The following is a 27,629-nucleotide window of genomic DNA, read 5'->3' as shown; positions in this document are numbered from 1 at the left end:
CGTCCGCGGCCGGAGCGCGGGGCTGCGGGAGCGCGGCGACCCGAGGGCCGAGCGGACCCGGGGACGCGAGGACCCGCGCGGGCCGGCATCACTGCGTCGCCCCGCGCGTCTCTGGGCTCAGAGGTGAGCTTTGGGCTTTCGAGGCGCCGTGCTTGGGAGCGAGGACTGTGCTCCAGGGATCTCGTGTCCCTGGGGGCTCCGGGCCGCGGCCCGGGGACGGTTCCAAGGGTGGCGGATTTCGGGAACCGGGGGAAAGGCGGGCGCGCTCTCCGCCCCTCCTGGCATCCGCGGCGCGTCTGCAGGCGCGGGCGGCAGCCAGAGGCCAGTCCCCCGGGGTGGGCATCAGCGGGCCCTGGGCCCTCGGCGCCGCCGGCCTCGCGCGCTGACTCGGGCGCAGCCAAAGTTTGCCTCCGGGGTCCAGTCTGTTCTCTCGCCCCTGCAGCCCGCAGGTGTCGCCTGTCCTCGCCCCGCAGCTGCAGCCGCCCGACATGGAGCCCCCTGTCCAGATCTTCCGCGGCGAGCCGGGCTCCACCTGCGCCCCAAGCACCTGCCTTCCCCCCAACGGCAGCGGCCGGTTCCCGGGCTGGGCCGAGCCGGACCGCAACAGCAGCGCAGGCTCCGAGGACGCGCCGACGGAGCCCGAGCACATCTCACCGGTCATCCCGGTCATCATCACGGCGGTCTATTCCGTGGTGTTCGTCGTGGGCCTGGTGGGCAACTCGCTGGTCATGTTCGTGATCGTCCGGTGAGCTCGGGGTCCGGGCGCCGCAGTGGCCGCAGCAGGGAGGGAAGGTCGGGCCGGCCACCAGGACGCGCGGAGGGACGCCCGCCCGGTAATGGGGATCCCGTTCTGTCGGGCTCCTCAAAGCCTCAGAGCGTGGCCTCCTCGAAGTGAGATTTCCTGGGAGAGTTTTTGGTGCGGGACTTCGAGGTTCGCAGAGAGCAAAGCCGAGCAGCCAGCCGGAGGTGTCTTGAGGATTTAGGAGTGACCCTCCCTGCCCCCCAAACCCCTACTGAAAACCCTACGGACAGGGAGAGTGCAGGGGGTGTCCCTGCAAGGGGCAAGGTCAGTGTCTCGTGGGAGGGAGACTGGTCCATCTGCCTGGCCTTTTGCCTGGTTGCCCCTGCGCCCGTTTGGAGCACTTCGTTTTGCCCTTTGCAAATGTTTCTTTAGATAAAATTCATGCCCACCTAATGCACTGAAGAATTTCCTGTGGCTTGTCAGACTGGTGTTATGGTTTATGAAGCAAAGCCAGCATACTGTTGAGGGTGGTTGGTATCCATACGTGAGCCTTGTTAGTACTGATATGCCGTCTTATTTGTTTAGAATACCAGTGAGCTTTGTACATAAACCCCCTAATATTTATCTGTTAACGTACAGCTGCTGGAGGTTTCCAAAAATTGTTTTGCTTTTTATCTTCCACGGTGAGAACTGAAGGTTTGATTTTATTGTTCTTTTGTGGATACATTGATGTCAACTTCCAGTAATAAATATCCAGATATCCACGTATATGCAAATTTTCTGGTAAGTGAAGTGATTTCTCTTTTGGCCTCTTGCAACATAGGAAACAAGAGAAAAAAAAAAAATCCTAACATTGTCTGGATGCTCTTTGAGAAGTTTCCCTTTCTGGCAGACTTAACGCTCTGCAGTTGCACCTTTGAGAGTGACTACAAAGCTGAGATTCCTTTGAGAAGTTCCTGTGAAGTAAAGGAAGGCTGCAAGTCACGCTGTTTAGGGACATTGAAAGGGTGAAGAACTAATATCTCTTTATTATGAACTTTAAGAACAATACCTGCAGTAGCATGAATGTTTCAAACACCCCTTTCTCTCTGTCTCTCTCTCTCTCCCTCCCTCCCTCCCCCTCCTTCCCTCCCTCTCCCACTCCCTTCCTTCCCCCTCCCCCTCCCTCCCTCCCTCCTCTCTGTCTCTGTCTCTCTCTCTGTCTCTCTGTCTCTCTGTCTCTCCCTCTCTCTCTCTCTCTCTCTCTCTGTCTCTCTCTGTCTCTCTCTCTCTCTCTCTGTCTCTCTCTCTCTCTCTCTCTCTCTCTCTCTCTCTCTCTCTCTCTCTCTCTCTCTCTCGGAAATGTCGGGTCTTTTATCCTCATCTGTGCTCTGGAACTGAAAACCATCATTTAAGCTTCCGAATACATATTATAAAGCTCTTTTCACCTACAATTAGCGTCTCTAGCTTGGTAACCTTGCTTTTCATAATTGCTTATTGCATTTTACAGGATTTCTATCAGTGATGAGTACAAGATACAGAAGGAGGAATATTTTAAAAGCACATTGTTTTCCTAAGTCATTAGTAATTTTAGGGCTGCTCTCCATTGGAGGGAAGATTATAGTAACCAAAAGAAAAGAAAAGACAGCTGTATTCTAGACTATAATTAAATTTTTTAGAAGATCTTTGCTACAGCGGCCATTGTCTTATAATAAAACATTGTTACATGAAAAGAGGATACTAAGAACAAACCCACTCTGTTCCTTCTCATGTCATATTTAAGTGCTTGAGTGAGACAGATACATCTTATTGTCACTTGAATGAGAACTTGAAGTTTTGAGTTTGAGAAGGGCTTCTTAGTTGCTCTACAACTTTTTATATAGCCCTGCAGTCTAGGATTAAAAAGAATAAAGAATCTTAAAATATATGCAAAGGGAACTCCACGGGGAGCATTAGACATGTCAGAAAGAAAGAATCATTGTAGATTGACTAGGATTTTTAATGATAAATATAAAAAAGTATAATTATAAATTGAATATATCTATTCCAAAGATATCCAAGATTAAAATTTGTGTGAAGGGGATAAGTTCAGCTAAAAATACAATAGGAGTTAGAGAGTTCACATAACATCATCCTTCCTCCCACCCCACTTGATAGTAAATGAAGAGGCAAGAGTTCTATTCTCACCCTGGAAAGCCAACCTACTGAAACAATAGTTGGCTTAAATCCATGGCTGAGAGCGTTACGGAGCATTTTGTTCAAGCTGATACAGGGTCAAAGAATTGAAAAATGAAACCTCAGAAGGAAATTTGATGGACTTGGGTTTATTTTGCTCAGGAGAAAAAAGGGCTGAAGATGGTTTGCAGCAGGCGGTGGTTTGCTCATCAGAACTCAGAGCAGAGCCAGAGTGTGGAATTCAAGTGCAGCTTTGGTGATTGACGTTGAGGGCTGACAAGCATCGCCTGAAAAGATGGGGGATCACTTTTGAGAGGGACATTACATTATTTTTTTTAACGTCTTTATTGGAGTATAATTGCTTTACAATGGTGTGTTAGTTTCTAACAAAGTGAATCAGCTGTACGTATACATATATCCCCATATCCCCTCCCTCTTGCGTCTTCCTCCCACCCTCCCTATCCCACCGCTCTAGGTGGTCACAAAGCACCGAGCTGATCTCCCTGTGCTATGCGGCTGCTTCCCACTAGCTATCTATTTTACATTTGGTAGTGTGTATATGTCAGTGCCACTCTCTCACTTCATCTCAGCTTACCCTTCCCCCTCCCTGTGTCGACAAGGACGTCATTTTGAAATATTGTACATGCAAAAGAGTCCTGTTTGAGTTCTCTAGGAAGTCACTCTGGAGATGGAATTTGGACGCTTGGATGACAGGGCAGGTGCAGGTCTGGGATGGCCAGCTCAGACCTGGGGAGAAAGTGAGGGTTGTGGAAAAAGCTTTGACTGTTTTTAGACCTGCCTTACACATAGCTTTTCCCACCTTGAACACCTGGAATGCTGTCCAGTATCTTCTGAAGATAATCTAGTATTTCAAGGATTTTCATCATTTAATGTGTAGCAACTGCTATAATTGCCTAATGGTAGGGTACTTTAACCTTTCACTTTGAAAACCTTAAAATTTAAACACTCCAGCCTCCCTCTCTAGGCTTTGGGGCTTGTGGTCCTGACGTAGGATGTTCTTGCCTCAGCCCTTGATCCACGTCCTTGGGTCCTGCCAACACCTTCGGGGTGCCTGTGATGTGACACTCCTCTCCCGGAGCTGAAGCTCCCACGGTCCGGATGCTCGTTTCAGCCTGGCTGTCCCTTGACTCCCATGGGGATTCGGCATGCTGGACCAGTCTCACCTTCTCCTTGACTTCCTTCCACATCCGCTGGGCTTCTCCTCAGCCTCCATCACAGCCCCCTCTCCCCTGACGTTCCCTAAATGCTCCTCTTTTCCAGAGCGTTCTCAGCTCTCTTTGTCCTCACTTTGCACACCCTCCGTATTAGTCAGGATTCAGCCAGGAGCAGAACCAGTAGGGGATGTGTGTGTTGAGGGTTTATTCCAAGGAGTTGGCGTACGTGATTGCGGGGCTGCCGGGGCAGGCCTGCTGCCCCGAGCGCAGGCCTCAGGAGCGGCAGGCTGCCCTCCCCAGGCGGGATCTCCTCTTGCTCAGGGAAGCCGCAGCCCTGGAGTTAAGGCCTTTCAGCTGATGGGGCCAGGCCCACCAGATCAGCTAGGGTCATCTTCTTTGCTTAAGGTCAACGGATTATGGGCTTTAACCACATCTACAAAACACCTTCACAGCCGCACCTTGGTAAGTCCCTGAATATTCAGAGACTGTAGCCTGGCCAAGACGGCTTGTCAAACTGACCATCACTCTTAGTGGTGTCGCCCATGCTTGTGGCCGTAACTGTCAGGGAAATTCTGACCAGTCCTGAGTCTGTGTATCTCTCTCCCACTTATTCATCCCCAGCTGCAGACTCAGCTGGCCTCCTTCTGGATGGCTCTATGTGATTGTCTCACAGGTAGCTGAGACTTCTAGACATCTGCCTGTATTAGTTTGCTAGGGCTGCCGTAACAAAGTACCACAGACCGGGTGGCTTAAACAACAAAAATGTGTTTTCTCACAGTTCTAGAAGCTGGAAGTTCAAGATCAAGGTGTTGGCAGGTTTGGTTTCTCCTGAGGCCTCTCTCCTTGGCTTGCAGACGGCTGCCTTCTCCCTGTGTCCTCACATGGTCGTCTGTGTAGACGACATCCCTACTCTCTGTGTCCTAACGTCCTCTTGTTATAAGGACACCAGTCATGTTGGATTAGAGCCTACTCTAATGACCCCATTTTACCTCATTTCACCTCTTTAAAGACCCTACTTTTAAACACAGTCACATTCTGAAGTACTGGGGGGTAGAACTTGAACATATGAATTGGAGGGACACAATTCAGCTCTAAACACCGCTTATCCATTTTCTGTTCTCTTTAAGAAGACACTTCAAGCTTCAGTCTTTACGAAGTTACGTACATATATTTTTTCTTTTGTTTAATTTAAAGAAAAGCTTTACTCTTATAAAGGTATGTTTCTTTTTAGATTGAGTGTAAGGATAAGCAAGGAAAAATTATTAGGAAGAAAATAACAGAAACCGGAAAATTATCTGGTGCTTGGTCTTAGGTTTTGCCTTTTCCTTTTCTCATTAGTTTTCATTAATACTTTGCTACCATAATAAAACCTCTAGGGCTCATCATTCTGCTGACTTTGCCCTTGGAGTAGAAGACTTTGGCTTCCCTATAATTCATCTTGGGCGGTGTTGGAATTTGCCGAAAGAGGTAACTTTGCAAGGGGCTTAGAAAACAACAGAAGCACAGAAATCCTCTGGAAATCGTTCCATTTCCTGATCTCAGATTTCTTCTCCAAAGGCAGCTAACGCCCCCAAGCCTGCTGGGCATGGAGTTGTTCCTCGCGAAGGTACCTGTTCCCTGGCTCATAAATTAGGGGGCAGGGTGTTTCTTCCCCAGGCATGACGGAAGTCCCACGCTCCACTCTGCTGAGAACATCTGACTCACTCAGGCCACCTCTGAGTCAGTGGGGACCCCATGCTTGAGCTTATGCCCGTCCCGCCAAACCTGTGTGGTATAACCAATTTGGGGAAGTATGGAAGGGGGGATGGGGTGAGCCAGTCAGAGTGTCTGCTACACTGCCTGCCTCTTTCCACGACAGGTGTCCTAGCCCCCCTCCTGCAAGTGTTGCTTGTAATCACTGCAGTTGTATGTGCAGCGTATTCCAGGTTCTGTCAAATGTCAAGGGTGGGCTTCCCTGGTGGCCCAGTGGTTGAGAGTCCGCCTGCTGATGCAGGGAACACGGGTTCGTGCCCCAGTCCAGGAAGATCCCACGTGCCGTGGAGCAGCTGGGCCCGTGAGCCATGGCCGCTGAGCCTGCGCGTCCGGAGCCTGTGCTCCGCAACGGGAGAGGCCACAACAGTGACAGGTCCATGTACCGCAAAAAAAAAAAAAAAAAAAAAAAATGTCAAGGGAGCCGACCTTAGATAGTGTCACCAAGGGACACCTAGGGAGGTGTGAGAGGAAAGGCAGAGGGGTGTGGCTATCCAACAGCAGTCTTACCTTAGGCTTTGGTTTAAAAAAATATGTTGTAATTTATCCTGAATCCTCTCTTTGAATCAATACCCAACATTTCCATTAAAGCAAGCATAGTAAAATAACTTCAGAAATTATTTTCAGAAGAGCCTATCATGAATTTCTGGAAGTAATTTTATTGTTTGATAAGCTCTTAAAAGAGAGAATTGGCCTCACTGCCACTGTTTATATGGATTAGCTAAATGGAATTATTTTCTTTGCTGTGGGACATCGCAGAAGTCCAAATCCTCATGGAGCTGTTTCAGAGAGCAGAGACTAAATGACTGCTAAGAAAGAAAGAAAGAGAGAGAGAGAGAGGGAGGGAGGGAGGAAGGAAAGAAGGAAGAAAAAAAAAACAGGAAAAAAGAAAAGGAAAGAAAGAGAAAAAAAAAAAAAAAAACAAGGTGGTGATCAGGTACAGAGCTCTTAAGCTTTAACAGACTTGGGCAAAATTGTAGTCTTCCAAATCCCTCTTGGATTGTGTTGCCTTTACAGGTTTTCCCAGTGCCTGTCTTAGAGTTAGTTTCAGGAGGCACTGACTTCTCGCTGGGAGAAGCTAGCACCTCTCCATTGACTGTGTCTCCAGCTGTGTCTCTGGGGCAGCCAGCAGTGTCTTTGGGAGGACTGGGCAGCAGGCATCTCCTTTACTCCAGGTTAACCTGTGGACACACTCAATTGTCACTGCCGGGGGTTGGCGGTTGAAGGTGGGAGGGTGACGGGGTGCTCTGTGCTCAGCTAAAACCCTAAAATTCTATGTCCGCAGGACGGTTTCCTTTCTAAGATTTGCCTTAACGTGGTTTCAGTGGTGCAAGTTTTACAGGCTTAACAAGATACCGTGTTAACAAAAGATAGTTTCAGAATAACATTCATTTATTCCTTAACAGAAAATCAGCCTATGGTTTTTTGTTTCTTTCTTTCTTTCTTTGGAGGGGATGCTGGCTTTTGTCTTAGATAAGGAAGACTAACGTAAGAAGAATAGGTTTTAGGAGTGAAGCTAATATTATAAAAGGCTTATGTCTTGTTGTTTTTTTTTTTTTAACCCACTCCACTGGCCAAGCAAGTCAGAATTTAAATGAAAAATGAGCAAAACATAAAACGTGATGAATTGAGATACCCCAAAGGAGCTGGTCTGCAGTTGAGCGGGGCAGCCTTCAGACTAAGAACGGCTGGAGTTACTGAGGCTTTAACGATCGGCTGTGGCAATAGGAGCGATTTTCCAAGGTTCTGTTGAGTACTAACTCTTTTAACCTCACAAGGCAACTCTAAACTGTCTCTGCTTTACTGTGTTGCTTCCACCTACTGTAGGGCCACTTCCTTCCCACGAAAGAGAGAGGAGGGTGACCGTGTCACCTCTTTGTGGCACCCTGTGGTTCACCTTAGCTAGGTCAGTTTTCTGTACAAAAACGGAAAAATCACTTAAGAATTCTGTGTTCTTCTAGGTATCCAGATAGTTGTACACTAGGAAGCAACATGTCAGTCATTTGAGATTTGTAGTTTTCTACCAGGTGTGGTTGGGCGTGATAAACACTCACCCAGCGTGCACCACCGAAGGCACTAGAACATTTCTTCTGGGTCTCAGGGCCGTGAGTGCAGGGAGGATGAGTAGTTTCTGGGGCCCTGGCTATTGCAGTGAAAGCATTACTTCTGCATCGGCCTTCCTCCCCTTCTCCTGCAGCACCCAGTGAGATGCCTGCCCGCCCTTCTGGCTGTCCATCACTAGCAGCCTGGTACCTGCAGTCACAAGAGGCAGGAATGGGAGACACGCCCCACTCCCCTGTCTCATTAAAAGAGCTTTTGCTCTTTGCAGGTAGGAGAGTATCAGGGACCTGATACCTACGTGAATATGACTCCTTTAAAATACTATAGATTGAGGCAATTTCAAAGTCAGATCTCTGGAGAAACCATGGCTGAATTTCCCTTCTTTAAAAAAAAATTAATAAGCTACTGCCCTTGAGTAAAGAACCATAATTTCAGTAGTAAATAATCTAAAAGGATATATAGCAAATTCATTTCATTGAGATGAACTGGAAATATCTGGAGAATTTAATGAAGCAAACTTATTATGTTTTCAAATAAGTTCTCCTGAGAATTCACATCAGTACAGCCATCATGTCTGGTTATTTTAAACATAAAATCTAGAATGCTGTGTATCTGGAAAGCATGCCCAGGAGGATGAATAAATCATGCAGGGAAAAGAGTGCCAAAACCCATGTCTCACTGTGCTGTTCTCCCACCACTGGTCAAAAAGGGCTGCATCTTCCCAGGTGCTGTAGAGCTGTCCTCCTCCTGAGTTTGGCGTTTGGGCCTTCAGACTCGTGGTGCAGCTCCAGGCTTGTGGGGTAGTGGCCAGGTTCCCGTGGGGCGGGAGCCTTTGGTCACGCTCGTTTTTTTCGCCAGACCAGTGTTTCTTCAGGAGCTTTCTATTGGCCGTTAGCTATTTGCTGTATTAAAGGAGTCTCTTCAGAAAAATGGCCAGTAGGGTGTTTGTTTTTTCATTATGTTGGAGCAGTAGTTTGACGACTACTCGGTAGGCTCAGATTTTAATTCCCACTGTCTCTCAAATTTGAGGAAATCACTTACTACCTCTTTACTGAGTTTCCTCACCTGAAAAAAAATGGGTATTGCTTATGGAGAACCTGAAACACCGTAACGTGCTGACGGCATTTGTCCATCGAGGGGTGAGATGCTAATATTTTATATTTGCATTGCCTGGACCAGGCCCCGTTTCATCCTGTCACATGTTTTCTGCCCTCATCATGCACACTAAACCACACTTATCAGAATGTTCTTCAACCTTTGGCTGCTGGAAGTAGCAGGATTCACAGAATCCCATTAGTCCTCTGATAAAATTTCTGACTCCTTAAGAAACTTTGGACTATGGTCCCGAATTCCTTTACTTATTAGGGATGGATTCAGAGAAGCACTGAGAGTCATCTCTAAGGCTGCGTCCTCTTCAGAGAAGGTGGGGCTGCTGTATCTTGCAGGATTGTAATAGTTACTAGGACTGCGCTGGGTGATTAACGGTGACACTAACAGCATAATAAGAGTGGCAGCAGGATGGTGACAAGGGGGGCTTGTGTAATCTCTAGGATGGACCTAGAGATTATCATACTAAGCAGAGTAAGTCAGAAAGAGAAAGACGTATATCATATGATATCACTTGTATGTGGAATCTAAAAAAATGATATAAATGAACTTATTTACAAAACAGAAATAGAGTCACAGACATAGAAAATAAATGTATGGTTACCAAAGGGGAAGTGGGAGGAGGGATAAATTAAGAGTTTGGGATTAACAGATACACAGTACTGTATATAAAATAGGTAATCAACAAGGACCTACTGTATAGCACAGAGAACTATACTCAATATTTTGTAATAACCTATAATGGCAAAGAATCTGAAAAAGAATACATGTATATGTGTATTGATATATAGGTGTAACTGAATCACTTTGCTGTACACCTGAAACCAAGACAATATTGTAAATTAACTATACTTCAATTTAAAAAATGGTTTTAAAAAAAAAGAAACATTTGTCTCTGTCTCAGGAAATGCACTTGCTTAGTTATCTGTGCCTTTAAAAGCCTGTGCTCGGAGTCTTGGGCATATACATTCAGTCACTTTCCAAAACTTATGGGCCATAAAAATGTAAAAAATTTGAGTAAAAATGTAAAAGCAAAACATATTTTAGAATAAACTCCTCGCTCCCCAGATTAAGGCGCTCTCTAGTTAACAGAGCACCAAAACGGGGGCCGAGAGATACGGACGTGGGCACAAGTGCTCACAGTGCTTTCATCCAAGCACAGGCAGGAAGAGGAAACAGGCAAGGAGACCGGTGCCGGGGTGGGACCCTGAGTGCAGTGTGATCCTGTGTGTCGGGCACTTTGAGTCAGGTTGTCTCCTGCCTTTATCTCGTGTCCTGTCAGTTCGGTTTTATTGTCCTTGTTTCATGGGACCTGAAACCCAGAAAAGTCGTACACTGAGTTCAGACTCAGGACTGTCTGACTTCGCATCAGACCGCAGTGCCTACAAAAGGGGAGACAGAGCTGTTGTGTCACCACCTGTCACAGAAGTGTCATGTGGGCGTTTATGGAGTGAGCAGCGCAGACACAGTGATCACTAAATACCACGATATTGACTTTACAGCCAAAGTAGAAGTAGTTTTCCGTAATTAGCTCCTTACAAAGAAGCTTCATAATTAAAATCAAGGCCCTAACATTGATGTCTGGCTCCTTGTAGGTACATGGGACCTGGCTGAATTAATTGCGGTTAGGTCCACAGATGTGAGGTGTGTAGAAAGTAATTAATATATGGATTTTCCCAACATATTTTAGCATTTGGCCTCAGAAAACCCGCTGATGTACTTTGGTGCATTTCATGCCCTGCAGGTCTCTAAGGAAGCGTTCTCTGAGTAAAACAATCTTCTTAATCTTCTTAATTCAGTTTTAGTAGAAAATGGAATTGTTCTAAGCTTCATGTTAAAACTGAAAGAAATAATTTGGGCTGAAAGGCAATATTTCTGACCTATTTTGAAATTTTTTGTTCCCTCAATTGGAAAATGAAACACATTGTGTGCTTTATAAATCTCTCAAGATGAAAGTAAAGGAAAACAGATTTCTTTCTCACCTACCGTACCAGATTATGTTTTATGCTATACTGTGTACAAGGGAAGAACTCAGCCTGCTTTTTTTACATAATGCATTTAAAATGAAAAGCTAGTGGGACACTGGTAGATAAAAATCAACCCTTAGTTGTGTTGTAGTCATTGAAATTGAATGTATTTAAAACTAAAAACCATTTTAAAAGACATAATTACAAAGAGTGATTTCTCAAAGTAAAGTTGGGTAAACCTTCCTCGAGGAAAAACTGGGTATGTTTTATCTTTGTTTTACACAGTGAAACAAAAAATAAAGCATTAAAAAATGAACAAAGCCAAGCAGTTCTGGGTAGGATTAAAATGAATTGTCAGTCACAAAATAAAGACCTGTATCACACGCAAGTCTGTTGAAAAGATCTATATGTATGCTCATCTGTCTGTCTATACTCGTTTCTCTACGCTTTTAAAATTAAATAGATTTTGGAACAAAGCACTAGAATAAAAGCTAAATAAAGTCAGAAATGTTTGCCCATTTTTCTACTACCCCTAATGTCTAGAACAGTCCTTTTACATGTTAGATGATAAATATGTAAAGAATAAGTGAATGAAAAACAAACTCAATAACCCAGCGGCACATTTACATCATGGGTGTGACAGGAAGATGGAGAGAAATAATCTCGTTTCTTGTCTCTTAGATACACAAAGATGAAGACGGCAACCAACATCTATATATTTAACCTGGCTTTGGCAGACGCTTTGGTTACCACGACCATGCCCTTCCAGAGCACGGTCTATCTGATGAACTCCTGGCCCTTTGGGGACGTGCTGTGCAAGATCGTCATCTCCATCGACTACTACAACATGTTCACCAGCATCTTCACCTTGACCATGATGAGCGTGGACCGGTACATCGCTGTGTGCCACCCGGTCAAGGCTCTCGACTTCCGCACGCCCCTGAAGGCAAAGGTCATCAACATCTGTATTTGGATCCTGTCTTCATCTGTTGGCATCTCGGCCATAGTCCTTGGAGGAACCAGAGTCAGGGAAGGTAAGGGCGGCTTTTTAAATTTCATTAAAAAAATGTTGATTTTATCATTGTCCATAAAAGAAATAATTTTTTATTGACGTAGAGTTGATCTACAATGTTGTGTCAGTTTCAGGTGTTCAGCAAAGTGATTTGGTTAAATCGTTTCTTTTTTAGAATATAACTTCTAATTACACAAACTCTTAATGTGGGAGTGAGTAGGCCACATAGCTAGAAGAAAAGCCAAATGCCAACGGAAATATAATGCTAAATCCACGGAAGATGAGAAATAAAACAGTTTTGTGTTCCTTTCCACATCTAAACATAGGATGGGTTAATGGCATGACCGGAACACAGGCACCCAACCTATCCCCTATTCAGAAAGCGCTTACTGGAATCTGGAGGGGTGGGGATGAAATATGGAACCACAGTCATGTGGGTTTTTAAAATACAGTTTGTTGCGTCCTGGCAATTCTAAGGTACACCTCCTTGCTCCGCTCCTTCCTCCCCAAAAGCACCCTGAGTCATTAGAGTCCTGCTGGCTGTTTACTCTTTTTCCCTAGGGGTTAACCTCCGGGCCACTATCGTGGCAGCTTCATGTGGGCGTAGGCCATTCAAAATTAGGTTCACAGATGGATGGTAGTACAGAGAAGCAAAACCATCAGATTTTGGACTCGCTACTTTCTACCCCATGCAAACAGGACATTTGATGTTTTTCCTGTATTTCTAGGACAGTGGTTCTGACCCTGGGACGTGTGTTGGAATCACCTGGGTACGTTAGAAAATACTGCTGCCTGGTCCCACTCTGGAGGGTCTGGTTTAATTGACCTGAGGCACAGTTTGGGTGTCAGGATGTTTAAGATCTCCCCAGGTGACTCTGACCTGTAACCAAGGTGAGAACTACCGCTCTAGGAGCTTAGCTTTACTTGTAGAAGATAAAGCTGTGAAAATATCTTTGGTCTTAATAGAAATTCATTGGGGTGGGGGAGCAGAATGATCACTTTGGACTTTATAAATGCTATTTATCGCTTCAGCAGTTGTCTAAATGCTCCAGTTTATTTTGCGGGCTCATGACACCTGTGAGTACAGATAAGTAGGGACTTTCCAGGTCGCCGTGAAAAGGCAGGTGCTAAAATCGTAGCTTATCCTGCATGGTACACATTTTTAAATGAAGCATAATCTTTTTCCTCTTAAACTACAAAATGAGTTTACAGCATAAGCACTGCAAGTGTTAAGCTATAATACTTGGTAAATTTTAAGAAAAGCCAAACTTTACCAGAGAAGCACTTTAAAATATGATCAATTACACTCAGGATTTTGTTTCTTCATACACACAACACATGAAATAAAATTGCAGGAAACTCTTCTGAGCCCTAGGGGTTGGTGCGTAATAACTTAGATTCAAGAGGAGATGCTGCACGTGCACTGGGAGGGTGAGAACGATGGGCTAAGTAACATGAGAAGATGGGTGATTTTTTCCCAGGGCAAACAAAGAATTGATTTTTACAGTTATACTTGTAAATAGTTATACTTGTCGACTTAACCACAACTCCTGTAATCATTGTCAGAAAACGACATTCTAGAAGAGATGGATTTCAGTTAGGTTTTTGAAAGGAAATGAAGATAGATGTGGGTTTTCCAGGAAGGAGGTGCTGGAGATGGACGAGTGCAGATGCAACGGCAGAAAAGAGTCCCCAGTGTCAGCAGAAGGTTAGTTTGTGTGGCAAAACTAACAGAGGAAGAAATGAGAGAAGAGTAATCTTGTAGGAGGGCTCCATCCTTTCCGTGTGTCTTTTATTTTGTGAAGCATGCTTTGTTTATGTGATGAAAGATTGTCTCCAGACCGGCTAGCGTGCTTCACACTGCATGTCAAGACTCCTGGGTGACCAAGAAGAGTACTTTAGGTGATCTCCACACACTGTATCAGAGCTGATTGGCACTGGCATTTTTTTTTTTTGGCTGCGTTGGGTCTTCGTTGCTGCATGCGGGCTTTCTCTAGTTGTGGCGAGTGGGGGCTGCTCTTCGTTGTGGTGCGTGGGCTTCTCATTGCGGTGGCTTCTCTTGTTGCGGAGCATGGCTCTAGGCGCACTGGCTCAGTAGTTGTGGCTCGCGGGCTCAGTAGTTGTGGCTCGTGGGCTCTAGAGCGCAGGCTCAGCAGTTGTGGCACATGGGCTTAGTTGCTCTGCGGCATGTGGGATCTTCCCAGACCAGGGCTCGAACCCATGTCCCCTGCATTGGCAGGTGGATTCTTAACCACTGCACCACCAGGGAAGCCCCTGTTCTGCTGCTCTTGAGTGAAATGTTTTGTGTATATCTGTTGAGTTCAAGTCTGCCATTTCTTTACTGATTTTCTATGTGGTTAATCTACCCATTGTTGAAAGTGGGATATTGTAGTCCCCTACTATTATTGTATCGCTGTCTATGCCTCCCTTCAGTTCCATTTATATATACTCTATATATTTAGGTGCTCCAGTGTTGGGTGCATATATATTTACAATTGTTTATCCTCTTGATGAATTGACCCTTTTATCGTTATATAAAATCGCCTCTTGTGACAGTTTTTAACTCGAAGGCTGTTTTGTCTGATATAAGTATAGCTAGCTACTCCTCTCCTCTCTTGGTTTCCATTTTCAGTGAATATCTTTTTCTGTCCCTTCACTTTCAGCCTAGATATGTCTTTAAAGATAAAGATGCACTCTTTTCCTGAAATCAAACATTTAATAAGAACGGGTGCTTGGACTTGGGTTTCCTTGGTGGTCGCCTCCGTACTCTCCTTTCCCCTTGTAGGTACCAGTTCAGCTTATGGACGTTCCCAAGGATATTTACGACTCTATCACTGGATGTTTTCCAAAGTCTTGTAAAAGTCTTGCAGTTGATTATTTCACCCATTCATTAAAGGTTTTTTGAGCTCCTACTACATGCGAGAGGAAGCTGGTCCTCAGAGCTAAAAGATGTCTCCAAATTATAAACGTCAGCCCTTACGTTGCCTTGCTTATCTTAACAGGTTACTCTTCCACAATAACTACTGTACTGAGTCCATATTTTCATTCAAGGGTTTCCTTGTGGGATTAATTTGTTTATTTAGCAAATTATTCTCCTCAAACACCATGTATTCCCGCCTCCCTATGTGGCAGGGACTGAATATTATTCAAGGTGGATTGTTACCTACCCTCAGGTAGTTTACATTCTGGATGGAGAGAGAAACGTTAGGAAAGGCAACACATTATTACTGAAGAGCTTCTGTCTGGTTTCTGTCTAGCTTCTGTTATTATACAACGATAAAAGTAGAATAAGTATAATATATAGAAAATATAAATTGCAGGGAAGAGGTCTGTTCACATGGGTCAGCCTCTGTATAAATGTCTCTAAGGTGACATCTACGCTGAGGCCAGCCGCAAGAAGGAGGCACTGTTGGAACACACAGAAGTTAAGCAGGAAAGAAACAACCTTCAAGGAAGCCAGGTAGCAACGTGCCACCCTCAAAAGGTGTTGAATAAATGCATTTCTTCTATGGTGATAGTGATGATTTTTAAAAAATGACTTGGGTCTTATTTCCATAAACACTAAAACCAAAAATCAGAGAGATCCTTGTTTGTTTCTTGGAGTCTTCCTAGTAATGGTACTTTGGACAATGGCTTTTTTAGGGAATCAAAAATTACAAGTTCTTCTGGGAGCTTTCATTTACTATTGAAAGGTTTGATATGGTATTTAGTTGATAGAAAATGACTCTAAGATAGTCATCTCTATTAATTGGCCAAAATGATTATACTCTCTGTGTTTTAAAGTCTGTCTAATCGAAATTCTAAGATCTTGTTTTACTAAGGGATATACGATTAAGGGCGCATGAAGATGTTTTAGAAAACACTACTATTAGAGCTCTTTCACTATTTGAAAAATATTCTTATACTATTTTCGAAGCGGATTTTCCAGTGTCAGAAGAAAATATTTTCATTCTAAAAATTACAACTTAGTATTGTTCATGATTCTTTTATCTAAAGAAGAATCAGGACAAAGAGAGTTTAGCCCGCTCCGTGCTCAGTGGCTGATGCCTGGGGAAAAGGGAGCCTGGGAGGGGTAAGCGGGCCCCCAGTGGGAGTTCCATATTATAAAATGTTCTTATCCTGGGTCTCTGCTCTTTCTAATATTATGGTCACTCCAAAGAGAATACTGTCCAGCAAAGAGAAGCAGAGCAAATAAAGCCATTTTCTAAGTGATCCTATAAACATAGTCGTTTTACCTGTTACATAGTCAACGTTGGCAAAAGTAAAAAACGTGTCTGATTTATGAACTTCCTTGATGACGGTGGCTCTCTTCCTCCTTTCTCTCCCCCCCCCTTCCATTTTCTTCTCCTCCTTTCCGTCCTCCTCCGTCTCTTTCTTCTTCAAAAGTTTACTCATGTTTCAACAATGCTCTCAATCACAGTGACCACCACTGGTTCCATTAAATCACAACAGCTGGGTCATATTTAGACAAATTTTGTTTAATTTTTATCGACCCACATAGTGATTTCTTGTAAACCACTTAATGTTTTTTGGACAAGTTGGCTTTTGTTAAATTGAATGGCTAGATTTGAAATATTTAATCATTTATTACAAATAGATACTAGCTTTTATTGTCAGAGCCTTTGATCTGGGAGAATTGTTAATGTATGGAAATGCAAATAAGTACTCATGCGTTAAATGAACAGTTTAGCTCTTCTGAGAATCCTCGGCGTCAGCCCATTCCACAACGAGGTAATTCGTATTGCTGGCTCATCGTATTTATTCTGTAGCATTGTGTTTGTTAGCAGTGGATGGTGACCTTCCAGCTCCATTGTTCTACATGCAGAGATAGCACGGTTAATATGCACGGCATTCATTCCTAACTGGTGATCTGCTTCAGGTAACAGCGTCTCACCATGATTGGACCTTTGCAACCGAAGGCGCTATATAAATTGCAGGGGAGAGCTAACCACTGATGTTCCTCTCGTGGCTTTGCTTTGTCACCTCCTGCAGACATGGACGTCGTCGAGTGCTCCTTGCAGTTCCCGGATGACGACTACTCCTGGTGGGACCTCGTCATGAAGATCTGTGTCTTCGTCTTTGCCTTCGTGATCCCCGTCTTCATCATCATCGTCTGCTACACCCTCATGATCCTGCGCTTAAAAAGCGTCCGGCTCCTTTCCGGCTCCCGAGAGAAAGACCGCAACCTCCGTCGCATCACCAGGCTTGTCCTGGTGGTGGTGGCGGTCTTCGTCATCTGCTGGACCCCCATCCACATCTTCATCCTCGTGGAGGCTCTGGGCAGCAGCACCTACAGCACGGCTGCGCTCTCCAGCTATTACTTCTGTATCGCCTTAGGTTACACCAACAGCAGCCTAAACCCCATTCTCTATGCGTTTCTCGATGAAAACTTCAAGCGGTGTTTCAGGGACTTCTGCTTTCCAATTAAGATGAGGATGGAGCGCCAGGGCACTGACAGAGTCAGAAACACCATTCAGGATCCTGCCCACCTGAGGGATGCTGATGGGATAAATAAGCCAGTATGACTAGTCGTGGAGATGTCCTGTAGTTCTCCGGGTAGAGAGGAGTTCAACGATCTAGGTTTAACTCAGATTACTACTGCAGTCTGAGCTGGAAGGGCAGCAGTTTTAACAAACTTTCAGAAATCTCATGGTCCGAGGTGGTGAGATGCAGGCTGCATTAGCGACCCAGGTCAGTGGAGACATCAAGGCTGTGGGGACAGAGCGCAAGAGGTCTGAGCAAGGAGATGCAGCCCCTGTCTAGGGAGGGGAAGCGAGGCCGACTCCCAGTTCCTTTGAGGGACCAAGAAACGAGCCTTTTCCTTCCGGTTGCCTAGATCTCGTTCAGGACCCATCTGCTGTGACCTTCCTATGCAACGTGGAGTCCAAAGCTCTGTTTAGGAAAAAAGAAAAGAAAAGAAAAGTGGTTTCAGAGCTTAGCGGGCATCCAATCCAGACGCTGAACACTGACAGCAGCAACGTCATTAAGAAGGAAAACCGTGTCCAGGGCCCGTGGCCAGCTCGCTTACCGCCGTGTGGACACGCATCTCCTGTGGCTGCATGGTGAGGAGTTCCGCTTAAGACACCCACACCTGGGGCGTCTGCTGTTCACGTGTAGTAGGAAACTGTCCTGATGTTTACAAAGTCATTTAAACATGCAAGAGGTGGTTATCGTTTAACCTCTTGAAAACTATGGTTTCTTTGTTTTTAGCATGCTATTCAGATAAATAACCTCATGATAAAGCATGTCCTGGTGTCAAGAGACACAAAGTGGTTTAAATACCACCAACTATACATAGAGTTTCATCTGTAAATAACAGTGTACGTACAAATAAGGAATGGGCTTGCCTCCCCGCCAAGTGGTTTCCCGAGGGCACGCTGATGAGATCCCAAGTCGTTCAGGGTTGATGCCGAGATATTTTGCTGCTGCATAAGCTTCTGTCTGGGGATCAGTCACGGCGCCATGACTCCCTGAGCGCCCGTTAGCCCTGTAATGGGTGTTCTGAGCCCAGATCTCATGTGTTTATGAATCAGGAAATGCTTAACTCGCTCCCAGGTTGTAGCCTCGGCAGAGTCTAGCTCCTAAGCAGCGTCTCTGTATGAATATATCGCTGCTACCAGCTTCTCTCTATTCATGGAAGGAGGGCGTCCTGCTCATGTAAATCCTGAGGTACTATTTTGTGGCTTTCGGCGAGAAGTAAAATTGATCCTAATTGTGGGCTGAATGAGGACATCATGTCGCTCGTGGGCTTGGACATACCTGGCACCATGCTGCACGGGGAACACACCTGCTGAGGATAATGCCAACGGGCAGCACATTTAGGGTGATTTTGCTAAAACTTCCAGATGACATATACATTCCTCTGTCTTTCCCCTGAAACGTATGGTTTCAAGGTAATGGCTTTTTCTGCAATTTGCTTGGGCAGAAGAAAGGGCTAATTTAGAAATAACACCCATCTCGTCTTTAAGCCTGTATGTTATTAGGGCAGCATCCTGTGGAATTTATAGGAAAATCAAATGTATAGCCTGTATAACTCTCGTCGTCACTACATCGATAAGTTCTGTCACTGAGTACCTTCTCTCCTGTGTGTGTACTCTCTCCTTTTGGAAACATACCCTGCATGGAAGAGTTTGTACGTGGTTTCAGAATTTTACTGTGATGTTGTCTGTCTACTTTGCAGGTTTTCATGGCACGTAGCACAGCTGAGTGAAGGCAGTGGGGCAAGGTTTTCCCTGATGAAAATGAACTGTTCTTTCGAGCATTTCCTACATTTCGTTGATTTTCTTAGGTGTCCTTGTATTCTTATAGGTAAAAGTACATAGGAATGGCTTATTTAAGCCACTGGTTGACATTCACCCCATGGTTAAAAATTTTGGCCATCATATGAGAGGGATATTTAAATGGAGGTTTCCAGGAACAAACCCTGCTGAGGTAGGAAATATGACAATCTCTTTAAATTCACACTCCACATACCCTTATAGCATCTTGCCATTATTGCAGCCTAAAGCTTAGCCTAAGCGTCCTGCATCTCTTCGTGTCTAAGTTTACAGCCCCAGGAGAGAGAGGAACAGCTCTCAGTGCCCGTGAGGTCATGGTGTTCCAAGCTTCTCCATTGTTGGAAGCACCAGAGTCCCCAGACCAGAAGAGGAGAGGACGGCTATGTCAATTTAGGGCAGTACTTTAAAGGACGTTGAAGTGAATCATGTATGTTAGGAAAAATATCTCTTACGCCAATATATTTCTTTGTCAAAGGTGTGTATGCGTGTGTGTGAGAGTTGAGTGTATGTGTGTGTGTGTGTGTGTGTCCATGTGTGGATACTGTGTGCATGCACAGTGTGTGAGAGTGTGTGTTTGTGTCCCATCTCGTCATGTTCCTGCTCTCCAATCACGGCAAGGAGTGTACTGTCCACTGTGTCTCTTTGGGACCAGAACTGCACGTATCTAACCTTGAATTCAGCTTCCTCCATGAGCCCCTTCTCCCCTCCCTGGCAAGAACTGGAAGACAGGACCTAGTGAGGGGTCAGAAAAATGCAGAGAAATAAAACTGTGCAGGAGGCGGCAATGAGGATGAAAAACCATAATTCCGACTGGAAGAAGAGTAGAAGTCAGTGTCTTGTGTTACTCTGTGAATCTGGATGCATCCCCTATGCAGAGTTTAAGTCAAAACTCCAGGCTTAATACTAAAAAGGAAGCATAGTTTGGAAAGATAGTTTTGAAAAAAATCAAGGAAAATTCACAGAAGTCTTAAGAAAATGGTTTCATTCTATGATGCATTACTGAGAAATAAAGTTCTTAAATCTGTATAACTGTTAATCAGGCAATTTATAGGTGTTTCATCTAGTACTGGGACATAAGAATAACTGGAATAAAAGGAATAATACATTGGCTGGCTTTAAATTAGAGCTTTTTCAGGAGAAAACTGTGACAAGATTGTATGTCCACTCAGTAGATTTATTTTCTAAGCAAGAGCTGCCTGGAAGATTCAGCATAAATATGAAAATGTCTTCCCAAAAGGGCATGAACCTGCTTGCCCTAAGGCGGTTTTCTTCTCTGAAACAGAAGCATATCCATATGGTCTTTACTCTAATGTATATTCTTTATATCTTGTACTTAGAAAGTGATAATTATGCATTGTATATATGATTGTGTGCCTTGCAATAAAATAAAAACTGTACCTAAAATCACATCAGTCCATTACTGTGCTCAATCAGTCATTTATTCTTTAATGGCTTCAATGATGCTGCACTTCGGCAAGAATCATGCTCACTGTTTCTCAAAAATATAAACTGTTGCTTTAATTTTCCATCCACGACAATGTTGTTGTTTAATGGAAAGGAACGGAACATGTAGGAATCTAAACCGTGTATGATTTAAATTCCCAAACCTATCAATCACTTAGGAAAATGCACTTGTTTCCAGAGTAATGCTACTAAGATCCCAGAATCAATGGTACATACTGCCTTCCCTATGAAAAGCCACTTTTTCACTATTAAAAATACGCAAAATTCAAAATCGAACTGTTCCACCAATAAAAACATGAAAAAATCAAACTCTTCTGGAAACACAAGCAGCCTTCCACCCTGCTCCCAATAAAATACAACCACATCACTGCCTTGAACTGTTTCTAAACCTCAGGGTATTTGAACACTCATAGAACAATTTAAAAAACAGTATCTTGACAAAAGAAAGAATTTTTGTAAATAAAAACAAAAACTTAGGAAAGGGAAGTGAAAAGGGGAACTCCTTTTACTAATTGGGGACAACACACTAGCAAGTCCTATTCTCATTTAAAACTGCAAATTTCTTCCTACTATTTATCTTTAATTGCTAACTCAATTTTTCATTAGTGATTGGAGCTCAAGTATGTTTTAAGACTCCATTTTTGGTGGATCCTTCCAAATAGAATTGGAAAAAGTCTAAGGAAGCAAATAGTTATTCATTTGAAAGAAGGTCCTTTCCTTGGGCTGGTTGCTATATATTTGGTTGTAAAAATGTTGGACTATGCTGAACACGATTAGAAATCTAGTTTTTAAGGAAATTGTTAACATACTTGACTGGAGGGAAAACTCAGTATGCAGCAAGTTGTAGGCATTATGACATCTTTTCCTCTCAGTAATTAATTTACAGCACTACACATTCTGGCGGACAGTGTCCACGCTTGTGGAAACTAGTGATAACAATAACAAATGAACATTATAATTAATTTTTTTCAATAACTGGTGCTTGAAAGGGTGTTCATTCAGATTTATGCCAGGAGTCATATTAGATTCTGGATAGACAGGTAAACAAAACAGATACACTTTTGAGGCTTACAGTCTAAGAAAAACAAGCAACTGAAGAATTAATTATGATGTATTGCACTGGAGGCACAAGTTAGTGGAATGTAGCCTATTCCGAAAGGTCTATCTATCCGTCAACCTAGATACATTTTTACAATTGCTCTATCCATGTCTTTATGATACACTTAAAACTACTAGAAAATTTAAAATAACAGTATTCCAATAATTGGAGATAACTAACATGGCAACTACTAAACAATATGTGACTTATCTGAGTTTCAAATAGTCAAGGAAGCCAATATGTTGGAAATCAAATAATTTAGCAACAGTATAGTCTTGGGATTATACCAGAGGATGAGACGTTGATAATTATGAGGCGTGCTATAAAGATGTATATAAAACACAGACCAAACTACAGGCTCTAATGTAGTTGCTTTTAATATTTTTAGTGGAACTGGAGAGTACAGATTTGAAATAGCTGGTCTGCAGTCAATGCACTGCTCATGTGGAGGGAGTGGGGAGAGTGAAGCCAGGTGACTCTGCCTAATGTCCTTCTCGGCGGGACCTCTGGATCTCTGCTAACTCATGATATTTGCTCCGTGGGAGAGACCTTGTCTACAGAATGCCCTTAGCAGGATGTCCCTGGCTAGAGGATTACTTGGAATAGACCTACAATCTATAGGTTTATGGTTTGGGGTGGGGTATGAAATGGGTATGTTTCATAACTTATACACTTTCCATGCTGTTCGAGGTGATCTAAATAATATTTAGGGGAAGACAGTCCATGTCTGATGTAAAAAGAAGGACCAGGGAAGCACACTGAAGCCTCAGTTGTCTCTCTATCACAGTTGTAGATTTCCTATATTCTTGAAATTACCAATAAAACTTGATATTTCTATGGCATAACGCACCTCAACCTGAAATTCAGGCTGAAAATATGCAGCTTAAGCCTGAGAGATGGGGAATTCCCTGGCGGTCCAGTGGTCAGTGGCGCTCTCACTGCCGGGGTTTCATCTCTGGTCAGGGAGCTAAGATCCTACAAGCTTCGTGTCAAAAAAAAAACAACAAAAGGCTGAGAGTTACTAAAGGAAAAGATGGGTTAATTTTTGATTTAAAAAGAACAATGCTTCTATGGCAATATATAGTATTAATCATTATAAAACCTTACATTTTTTGCTATACTAAGTGCTTTACACGTCCTGAGTTAATACTCTCAACAAACCTATGAGTTACTTGTGTGAAACAGATGTCACGAAAATTTGCCAATGTCACATGTTAGTAAGTGTCAGAGGTGGGAAAAAATGTGAGTATTACATGCAAAGTGATGGGCTCTTTTAGGGTCAGAGTTCACGGGAGGTTGGTAAGTTGCAACAGATGCAAGTGGGAGGATAAAAACTGGTACAGACTTGGGAATTGGATTACCTCGCTTTAAATCCCAGCTCCAGGTGAGATTTGTGTGGTCTTGTGCAAGACGTTATCTTTTCTGCACTGCAGCATCCTCTATAAGACATTGACAGAAAGAATATCTACCACCTGGAATTATTGGGCTCATACAATACTACAGTCAATACTCAGCAAGTGTTAGTTAATATAATAATTATTATTCTCCATTAGCTTCACTGCAAACGCATTGTATTCCATTATTTCTATGGTTTCTTCCAATTCTAAAGTCGTACAACTCTGAGATCCCCGTGGGCTGCATCACATCACCACGTGACAAATCTGGACACACGGTATCTAGCAGGTAGTGAGGACACGACTCACATCTACTGTCACCTCCTTCCCATCAGTCATTGCAAAATAAAACGTGGACACAGCTATGTCCTGGGGAGGGGTCTGAGTATTCCAGCATGATGAAAACAGGGCTTTGTCTTCCAGCATCATGAGAGGCCCAGTCCAAGGGCTTTGTTTCCTTCTCCAAACTTAGAAGGTATTCATTCCTGAGAAACGAACTGCCTTATCCTCCTTGGGTGACCCCTCCTGTAAGTGAGCGTTTGTTTGTACTGGGAACAGGAAAGGACTGGCCTGGTTGCTTTCTAACCTGAAGGGACCACCGCAGCTGGTGCATAAGGCACAGGGGCTCTGTTTGCCACGTAGCTCAGGGATGCTGAGTGTCTCAGATGCTAGACGTGAGTGGACTCAACGCTCAAGTGATGATGTCAGGGCTGTGTTTTGCTCCTCATATCTTTGTTCTTCTGTGTTGCCTTCATTTTCGGGAAATCTCTCTCTGTGGTACTGGCAGCTCCAGGCTCATATGGTCCTTATCGCTCATGATACCCAAGAAACAGAGGGACCCTCTCTTTTCCAGCACCCACACATCCAAGGAAGGGATTCCAACTGCCCCATCCCTGCGTCAATCACTGTTACCGAGGGATGCAGTACTCCAACTGGCCGGACCTGGTTTATGTGCCCCCCATCCAGCCCCATGTGTGTACTAGCAGGGAGGGGCTGGGGAAGGGTAGTTTGCCTTGAACCTCATAGAGTGGATTTCCATTAGAAGGAGGAATCTACTACCAGAGACAGGAAATGGACCCTGGGAAGAGAAATACAACAGCTGTCCACCAGTGTATCCATCTGGTCAAACTTTCGCCCTTTCCTCAAGGGCTCTACAGGAAGAAAGGGGAAGAAACTGGCGGGAAGAGAAAAATGGAGACAGCAGCTTTGAAAGGAATGTGCCTGTAAAAGGTATCTGCAGGTGGAGAGCAGCAGTATAGTCCAGTATATAGCACAGGACCCAGGGACATGGCACTCCGACAAACTACCTCACTTCTCTCCTTCTGTTCTGGGAACTGGGCTCTGTTACGGTTAACCAAGAAGAAAACCCACACTAAAAATATGTATATTCCTGAGTGCTAATAGCAATTAGTATTCAAATTTACACATTTTGGATTCATAAAAAAGAATAGGGTGTTCTTAAAATTAGTAAGTAAAATTTAGCACATAAGCCACGGAACAATACTTTTGAAGAGTTCTAACACTGACATTATTTTATAAATAATACAAGGTGACATTTGTTAGGAAAAAAATTAATATTTTCAGATGTTGGAATAACACTAAAAATGGCACTGCCAATACAGAACATGGTGTACAGTTGCTTATCACTGCCGACTAAATTAATGCTTTCTTGCACCTGCCATACCTTCCGTGTCTTACAACTTTTTATATCTTCCATAAAGATGACACTTGGTCATATGGTGGGTATTTATACTTATGTTTATCCTGCGATTATCAGGTCTAAATTAGACATCATTTCAAGGAGGATGGAGCCAGGCATTACATTGCCATGGAGAAGAGATTATGATACAGGGGCAGTGAGGGGAAAATTCCTAAAATGATGTGTTTTCCATCAGTATACAGAGAAGAGGGCTCTGCCGTTCTTCTGGTAACTGCACACAAGACTGTGACACATGCCTGCAGGAGCATGTTTCCATCTGACTGAAAATTAAGAGTGTTTGTGTGCTGAGATAATTTGAGGAATAATGCACCAATAGATACTGAATTGATTTGTTTTTTTAGTGCTGACTTTTTGTTTTTGTAAACTAAAATATTTTTTTTCCGTAGCCTGTTTTCATTTTTGAGTTCTGCCTACATGAACAAACTGTGATAAGATGACCCTCTCAAGGTCATTTGTTTTTTCTCTTTCTGACTTACTTCACTCTGTATGACAGACTCCAGGTCCATCCACCTCACTAAAATAACTCAATTTCGTTTCTTTTCATGGCCGAGTAATATTCCATTGTATATATGTGCCACATCTTCTTTATCCATTCATATGATGCTGATCTTAAACTGTCCTCTTTTAGAAACATTTGGGAACATGTCCCAATCTCCTTCCCATCAGCCACCTCCCAACAGCTACAGGCGCTCTGAATCCAGCTGCAGAATCTTACAGGTAATTTGTATTTTCTCAGAGGCTAGCACAGTGCTTTGTGTATGGTAAGATCAACTAAGTATGTGGAACAGATGTGTAAATGTTTCCACTTTCTACATATAAGCTACAGAATCCTGAACAGTATGCAATGATCTTAAATTAAGAACTCGGCTCTGATGTTAACTAGCTGTGTATCCACGTATTGTTTCCGCTGTAAACAAGAAGGTGTGAACAAAAGTCACAAATATTTTATCCTGTGAGTAAGCCTAATCCTTGCCTCTGACTTCATTCCTGTCGGATTTACTGTGACCCAGTTGGTTGGGGGTAGGGGTGTGTTGAAGGGCAGCGGGGAGAAGGAAGGGTCGTCATGAAAGGGTTTCTCCTTGAGGCATCAGAGTCCTCATGATAACAGGTATGTTTGTCACTCCAAAGCTTAGCTGAAAATGGTGCAGCAGGAGATGGTGTTATGGCCTTGACTGGGAGAAATGGTGGCTGTCCTGCATGGCCCTTCTGAGTGCTTTCTTAAAAAAACTCATCTCCTGAGAGCTACTTTTTTTTAATAAAGCTTTTCTCCTTCACTCCTGTGTATTGCCTATACTGAATTTGTGATAAATGTTCATTTGAAATTTGAGAGTCAAATATTAATGCACATATTATGAGCTAAACTGTGTCCCCCCCCAAAAGTTCATATGGTGAAGTCCTAACCCCCAGAACTTCAGGATATGACTGTATTTGGAGATAAGGCCTTTAAAGAGGTGCTCGAGTTAAAATGAAGTCATCAGGGTGGGTCTTAATCCAGTGGAGCTGGTGTCCTTATAAAAAGAGATTAGGACACAGACACACACAGAGGAAAGACCAAGTGAGGACACAGGGAGAAGGTGGCCATCTGCAAGCCAAGGAGACAGCCAACTCTGGTGACACCTGATCTCGGACTCCTAGCCTGCAAAATTGTGAGAAAATAAATTTCTGTTGCTTGAGCCACTGAATCCGTGGTCCTTTGTTGCGGCTGCCCTAGCAAACTAATTCTACGTAACAGAGCAGCTGCTCTGGGTCCATTTCAGAGTGGCTGCCTTCCCCTCCTCCTTTCCCTGCCTCCTTCTCTCTGCCTCTGTCTCTCGCATCCACAACACACACATGTGCACACACAGTCACATTCACACACGCAGAGAAGCAAAAGCGTCTTGCTAGTTTACAAGCTAAATGTCATTTGTTGCCTCCTGTGGTTGCAAATGGCCTTCTAAAGGTTGTGAACTGCGCCCTAAAACACGGCTCTTCTGAAAACTTTGAGGAGCTTCTTCCTGTCTGAAAAGGAAGCTTGCTAGCTTGCTTCTCCACAACGTTGCACTTCGGAATAGTGAGAGTCTGAGATGCACTGCCTCAGCCTAGCGGTTTGAAGCCCTCGTGGGGAAGCGTTTATTTTAGGTGCTAGTCATTTCTTTGACAGCTTGTCTCATGGGGAGCCATTATCAACATCTTTTAAAATTCTGCAGCCATTTACATTTATTTCAGAACCCTTTAATTGAATAATAAATAATCTTGAGGTATTGGGTTAAGGCTGAGTTGACTTCAGAGGCGACAGATTTTCTACAGAGCTAATCAAGGAGTGTTTAAAAATCTATTCTGGGTTAACATAAATCCTAAGACAGAAGAATAATTTTAAAGGGTGGTTTAAAAGAGTATCATGAAACAGTAGTGTATGAGCTGTAAATTTTAAGGAATTGAAATTATGAAAAAAGATGAACTCTCACGTATTAAGTCAACCCTTTGATCACTATTCATAGAAAGCAAATGTAACTGAAGTGGGTGCAAACTTGGACAGAACATACTCTTTCCTTCTGCTCTTCCCCTGAGTTCACGGGTTCTAATCAAATACTTTTCTCAGAAGTAATACGTGAAGTATTCAAAGGAACAGATGCAAATTGTGCTTACTTTGATGTTGTTGACAATATCAAGGTAACTCAAGGGCATTCGTGCCATTCAAAAATAGGGAGCTTAGATTTACAATACTGTAG

The 27,629-nt window shown here is 43.7% G+C and overlaps 1 protein-coding gene across 1 annotated transcript; it reads left to right on the top strand.

The window, feature by feature from the left end:
• Positions 1 to 482: 482 nt before the first annotated feature.
• Positions 483 to 17,492, top strand: OPRK1 (opioid receptor kappa 1; the record flags this gene model as incomplete). Its single annotated transcript, XM_082858536.1, has 3 exons — positions 483 to 745; positions 11,637 to 11,989; positions 16,960 to 17,492. Exons 1-3 carry the CDS (start codon positions 489 to 491, stop codon positions 17,490 to 17,492), a joined length of 1,143 nt encoding a protein of 380 aa, XP_082714662.1. The 5' UTR covers positions 483 to 488.
• Positions 17,493 to 27,629: the final 10,137 nt, after the last annotated feature.

Source organism: Leucopleurus acutus (assembly GCF_964270905.1).
Source record: "Leucopleurus acutus genome assembly, chromosome: 17".
In the NCBI taxonomy this organism is placed as follows: Eukaryota; Metazoa; Chordata; class Mammalia; order Artiodactyla; family Delphinidae; genus Leucopleurus; species Leucopleurus acutus.
Note: the sequence above shows the minus strand (reverse complement) of the source record. Positions and strands in the feature narration are given on the sequence as shown.